The sequence below is a fragment of the Cephus cinctus genome, unplaced genomic scaffold (assembly GCF_000341935.2).
Source record: "Cephus cinctus unplaced genomic scaffold, Ccin1 Ccin1_scaffold1978, whole genome shotgun sequence".
In the NCBI taxonomy this organism is placed as follows: Eukaryota; Metazoa; Arthropoda; class Insecta; order Hymenoptera; family Cephidae; genus Cephus; species Cephus cinctus.
Window position 1 is genome coordinate 20321 of NW_014334080.1, and position 6969 is coordinate 27289.

Genomic DNA, 6969 nt, shown 5'->3' on the forward strand with positions numbered 1-6969 from the left:
CCCGATAATATATTTATCGTACTTTTGTCTATCGCTAGGAAATGCCAGTTTTAATAGGTACTAGTTACTGGCAGTGAAATTCTGTCTGACCAGTTATCGCAATATACCCTTGATGACGAAGTACGATAACGTTCTCAATTATGATAAATTGCGTATAATTACGCGAACCGCCTCAGAAGCGGCGGTGGTTGCGGGGGTGGTTTATCTGGCTGATAAAAGGGTGGTTAGCGACTGAATGGTGTTGGAAACCCTTCTGAAAGGTTGGCTGGCTATATACCTATCATGGTAGCCAACCTTACCGAACGGTTGATAGGTATGGGTTGGCTACGGACGATTTGCATGCGACCAACTTAATCAATGCCAACACCTTCAGGAACAATGGACGCGCCTAACCTCGCTGTAAAAAAAAAACCCTGAAAAAAAAAGTCCCTAGATTGAAGTACCGCCACCTGGAAATCCCTATCCTCCACCCCGCTGGCCCACCCGACACCTTCGCCATCAACCAATCATCCCTCACCACCTTCGTCTCAACCCTACAGATAATTGCCACCAGATTAGAACCTCATACCCGCCATCCCCTCTTCAGGCATACCAACCTCGCACTTTACTTATACCCCAACCACCGTCTTCACCGCCGCCACACCGAGTTACCAGATAGATTAGTCGTTTGGTGATTAAGCAATTAACGCGAGATTATGTGGTTAAGGTAACAAAGGACTTGATAAACACTTTGATGACTTAATGACAGTTCATTATCGGTAAGTCTAAATATTCTTGCGCCATCATTAATCGTGATTAATTTTTTAAATATGGATTTTTCAAATTCGAATTTTTCATATTCGTCCTATCTACCAGGAGCGGGGTAATCAGCATATTTCCCGTCTTTGCGAACTCTTTCAAGGAGGCTACGAACGGCTGAAATTCTCCAAAAAGTAATATCATACCGAAAAACACGGCGGCACTCGATACGTTCGTAAAGCGAGACACAGAGATGAAGGAAATACTCGAATAAATTCAATTGAAAATTTCGCGACAGTTTAAACGTCGTATAAACGACATAAAGGAAGACTGCGAAACTGGACAATCATACGAGCGAGAAGGAGCGACAGTAAAAGATAGATCAAAGGAACCAACGATGCTCGAAATAGTTATATGAAGCGAATAAAAAAGTTTATGCGAAAAAAGAAAGAAAAATGCTGTTTCGTATAGTTAGCGGCAAGAGGGTTGGGGTGTGGGGGGTACAATCCAGGTGAAACGTTTTTTACTGGTTCTGTGTAAATTTTTCAAAAAAAAAGAAAAAAAGTTTTCTCTCTTTCCGTTGAATTTTTAATATTTATTTCCAACATCCTCCGCCTAACAATTTGTTTCCTCTGCTATTTTACAGATTCGATACAGTTGAGATTAAAGAACATTATCGTTCCACCGTTGCTGAAAGACGACGTGGAATCCGTAATACTAGATTGCGACTATGACTTCGAAGATACGTCGCACGATGGCCTTGTGGTCAAGTGGTACAAGGATAATGGTAACCTGTTAGTCTATCAATGGATTCTCCATTCGGAACCTCGAGTAACCGACGAGTTTGAGAATTACGTGGACGTGAATTACACGGCAAGCGATGATCCACTCACGATGTACAGAGCATTGAAGTTCGTCAGACCTGGAGTCGAATTGACTGGGACATACAAGTGCGTCATATCTGTCTACGAGGGCGAGGTGGAGGGAATTTCCAAAATGGTTATTTATTGTGAGTACTGAATATACATACTGTTACGCGTACCTGTGCAAATATTCATTTTGGACTTAGCTGCTTAAAAGAATCCTGCATTTTTTTTCTTCTACTTTCAAAATTACCAGACGACCCTTTCGATATTTCATCCCTGTCCCTATCCCTCGGCAGCGACCTTCCACGCCTAGAGAAAAAAAAAAAAATAACGACCGAGCCAGGTTGACTTAATGCACGATTTTTGTTCCAGCGACGGAAGATAAATTCGACCTGATCCTGAGCGAAAAGAACCAGACCAACAAGGATAGATTGGAAGCGATGTGCATGGCCGAAGGTCTCTACCCTAAACCCACGCTGGACATATCTATAGGGTAAGTGGTTAACAATCTCTTCTGCATAAGTCAGATATTTTTACTTGATTTTTTATTTCACTCTCGAATGTCGTTCGTCCCGACGGAAGCTGCGACGTAGATTTCTCATTTCCACATGAGCTCGTATTATTTTAAAGTCATTTCACCGAGATTGATGACGTATGTAAATAATCGTGAGACATTAAAAGAAATTAGATTCTATATGCCACCTTATCATTTATACCAGACATTTCTTCTATCTAGTCGTGTTTTCTTTTTCTCATAAATATTTACGTGTCACTTACTTTTTTCTTTATTCATTTCACCATATTCTCGTGTTGTCTCTATTTGCTCCATCTCTAGATTGATTTCTTTCCCCTAGACCAGAGACATTCCTCTTCAGGCCAATTGGGCCCAATTTTTTCCTCCCTCGCACTCTCGCAAACGTCACTTCCTGAATCCTATGCCAAGCCCTACCTTCATTCGCATGCCTTTCGACGTTGCCAACGTGTTCCCGAGTGAAGCTCGTGTGAGAAAGTGAGCTGATAAAAAATTCTCACATTGACATCCACACGAATCACTGCGAAGAATACATTTTCCATGTTGTGTAAAATCGCGGACCAGTTTCCACCTGGTGTCACCCATCGATGCAGAGAAATTGTTTGGCTTTCCCATTTGGCGTACGAATGCCACCCGTAGATCAGAGGAATGCATTTCCGGCTTACGTCGAACGTCGATCTTATTTTACCACTAGCTTCTTCCGTAATTCCACGTCGGGTCTAATGGAATCATCCAATATTCCATGTATGTTTTTTTTTTCGAATCTATCCACCTACTCCTCTCTCTCTCTCTCTCTCTCTCTCTCTCTCTCTCTCTCTCTCTCTCTCTCTCTCTCTCTCTCTCTCTCTAGTAGACGTAGGGACGATGACCTTATCGTACCCATCCATCGCACTGAATGTTATAGACATGCTATTCACGTTAGTGGAGCTCTCTTCTGGAACTCCTTGCCAACCACTGTCAGAGATGCTCCCACTAAATCCACGTTTCGCGCACGACTGCGTGACTATTTAATTGTGGATCAATAACACGGACACACTCAGTACAACTAAAATTAAGTCATGTAGCAATACCTTACTCTAACTAGTAATAAGTTATAGTATTATTGTTCACCTTAGTCTTATCGTTTTGTTCATTGCTGTCACCTACTCAGTAGGGTGGATAGTATATGTGCATACATTTACCGAATGTAGGGTACACTAATTATAGCTGTTTCTTTTGTCTACTAGTGCTATTCACTAATTACATATTTTTGCTTATATATTACTTAACGTGGAGATTTATGATATAGTCTGTTACTGAAATTGAGTTTGACTCATATTATACATTACATTCTCTAAATTGTTACTGTATGATGTTATGGTCTACGGGATTTAAGCCCTGATCAAATAAATTGAATTCTCTCTCTCTCTCTCTCTGGGCCGCTCTCTCGTAGCGTTCTCGCAGTCCAAAAAATCAAAATCCGGGGGAAATGCCAAGTCGTCTATTCACGGTATCAGTCCAAAATCACTATCTCACAAAAATCCAAAATTCGCCAACCACTTTTCAAAACTCGCTCTCATCAGATTCACGGTTCAAAACGAAGTGACCCCCTTTTGGCCCCCCGGCCCTTTTATCATTATCCTTTATTCTTTATCCATCCGCTCTTCTCGTTCTATCACTTCACATCTCGGTTATCATATTCCATGCTTTAATATGCATCATCGGTGACATTTGGTACCACGTGGTTTATATACGTAACACGCTATGTCACGTGAGCCAAGCCTGCAAGTGACTGTTAGTATCACGAAGATGTCTCGATATAATATTTTAATTCCCGTCGACGCTTCGCTTCGGGAGATGACGTCGATAGTGGAAAAAATATATATATATATATACCTATATATAATAAGGGGGTTGTCGTACGACACGTGAATGGCTCTGGAGGGTGTGGGACGAGTTTGTGGTGAGTTTAGGTTGAGTTAGTCGCACGTGTATAACCCATGGTCTATAGATCGGCTTACTGACACCTGGTGGGGTATGCAGATTCGTTTGAAAATTTCCTTGGGGATGATGGTATATTTTCGACGATATATCTACCAATAAACGTGTATCATATGGAAATATGTATATATTCGACAAATATACAGTGACAAATATGTAAATATATGCCGGATATGTATTTATGTAAATATTCATAGTGCGTACGTGTGCATGATCGAATATGGATAGTCTCTTGAATTTTTAAAGTTTTACCAAAAATTTGTTCTACATAAATTTGGACAGTTTTGAGCGTTCTGGTGAACCTTTTTTTTTTGTTTAACCTAGGAATTTTAATTTAAAATCAGTAATGTTCAATGATATAATTATTTATGATTTCCTTAAAAATCAGTGATACACGGATATACATATATATATATATATATATATATTTAAATAATTTTCAGGCAACTAGAAAATCTCAACGCCAATGTGAGGTTCGCGAAAATGGAAGATCACAAATTCAATGTTTATTCCCATGTGACTGTGGACAAAAAGGATCTACCTGAAAGTGCTATTATCAAGTGCACCTTGGGTATTCCTGATGCTAATTACACTGTATTCCGAGAGACCGTCTACTATTCCGGTGAGTAAAATATTATTTTGAATGAAAAGGATGAAAAGTATTTATATAAGAGAAACAAAAAAGTATGCATGCGTTTGTACGTAAGCGTTTGATTAAACGGTGAGAATTTTAATAACTGCGACCGAGGGTGCTGTTTATTTTAAAAAAATTCCAAGCAATCTGGTGCGTGAATAGGCATAGGGGGGTTGGCGTGGAGAAGGGAAATTGAAATACAATGGCGGCGACAACAGCGAGAGGATTATAGAACATGACGCCAGAGGGTCTCGCGGATGAAATTTCTGCTACTTGAATGTTAAATAAAAAAGCCAAGGAAAAACAAAGAAGCTGTTCGAGGTACGGGGAATGCGAAGCGATTAGAGGACAGTAAGGATCATACAAGCGAAATTTTAACCATGGGTATAACCCGTTAAAAGATTGTTTATAATTTTTTAAAATTTTATATATTTTTTTTTATCAAGCTCAGTCCATACCAAAATTTTAATGCTTTTGAAATTGCATGTCGTAAACCCTATATTGACGGTACGGTTATGCATCGGAAATATCCTTACGTGTTTAAGATTAGTTTGGAAATAGAGGGAGTCGATACGAGTGGATTTACTTTTCTTTTTTTCTTCTTTCTCCTGTACGTCGCTATTGCCGCTGCTTAATATCACTGGGTCTTCAATGTACATCCAACGGCACATCAAGTGGATGTCGTTCGTTTGATTCTAGGTACTCCGCCACCCCTCCACGCCCATCCTAGGCTTTTCCTCAATCATACCAACGTTTTCCATTAATTAGTCAAGCGATACTTGTGGCACGCCACTTGCGCCACGGCATTCGCCGCCATTTTTAATAGAGATTAATGATCTCCGGCTACTCTTCGCTGGGTACCCTGCGCTACCCTCGTCTTCTCAACGTACCCCCACAGTCTGGGGAAAAAGAAAAGCGTTAAAAAGAGCTAGAAAAACGACTAGAGAAACAGGACAGCTTCACTGTTGAAATTAAGTCCCTAAACAGTTTTATCATACTTTTATGCATATACATATATATTGTGGGCCATTGAAAATTTGCTATTTAATTTTTGTTCATTATTCGGTCATCAGCCGTGACAGATGAAAGAATTAAGAAAAGTTTCTCCGTCTTTTTTATGTTAGACTTTTTTTCACCTATCTTGCTCTTTCGTGTCTTCCTTTTTCTACTTTAGTCTCTTTTTTTGCTCGAGTACTCTTGATGGACTCGCTTTGTCGTGTTTGTTGTGCAGGACCACCCTTAACCACAACTAGCAACCCGATGATCAAGATGCTACCAAATACGAAGATTCAGACGTCAAACATCACCTCGGCAGGCAATGTTGGTAGTGGTAAGGCTTTTTTTTTTCCCCCAAGAAATGCACCTCAAACTTAATATTGCATTCTTTTCTACCCCCTTTGGCGGTTATGTCAAAATGAAATAAATACCCGCAAGAATCACGTACCACCAATAGGATGTCCAGTACCACCACAAAAAAAAAAAAAAAAAAAGTTAGTTACCAGCTCACACAAGATCCTGCGTAGATAAGTTTAGTGAAGTTGCACCTGAAATTTAGCCATCTGCAAATAATATATACATACATGTACATGTCCCTATCTTCCATGCACCAGCTGCACTAACCAAGGCTTGTTTGTGCATGACGTGCAATCACTACTGCACCCCACTTTGCACGATTTTAAGGATTTTAGCGAAGCTTTTGTCAAAAAATTCCAAGGATTCTCTGTTTACCGAGAGAAGGTTTGTTACACGGACTGCTTTTGGATTTTTTTAAAAGTCCCAGCTGAAAGCGTCAATTTTTCCATTTTCCCCCAATTAAATGTATTTACGAATTACATAATGATTGAAGGTAGGTGCGAAATCGATATTCGTAAAGAAGCAAAATATGCGAAAGGACGAGCAGAAGAATATCATGAATGTTTAAAGACAACGAAATTCTCAAAATCAATATTTATACCAGATTCTCAAGTTATCCAATCATCAAAATCACGTCTCCACAAATGGAGTAAACATACGTAATTGGATTCTCCGTCCAAAGTACTTTGAGTATGGTGGAAATCACGATAGAATGGAGGCCATACACAGAGGACTCGTAGTAGGTAAGGTGAATGCCAAGGTAGTGAAAACATACGGAGCTAGTCAGACAAGTGTAGATATAGGTAAGTATTCATATAGCTGAAATAGGGAGAAATTGCTATGGACTAAGATAGGTGCGGAGGGGG

At 39.9% G+C, this 6969-nt stretch overlaps 1 protein-coding gene across 2 annotated transcripts in view; it reads left to right on the forward strand.

Annotated features, from left to right (window-relative positions):
* Nucleotides 1-1382: 1382 nt before the first annotated feature.
* The window catches only part of LOC107274004, a gene marked incomplete at its 5' end in the record, with an annotated part of 37116 nt that continues 31529 nt past the window's right edge, over nucleotides 1383-6969 (forward strand). Inside the window, 4 exon segments of one of the 2 annotated variants that reach the window (XM_015752714.1) lie at nucleotides 1383-1747; nucleotides 1977-2097; nucleotides 4560-4738; nucleotides 5982-6080. In XM_015752714.1, the coding sequence (XP_015608200.1) occupies nucleotides 1383-1747; nucleotides 1977-2097; nucleotides 4560-4738; nucleotides 5982-6080 (764 nt within the window). 2 annotated transcript variants of the gene reach the window in all.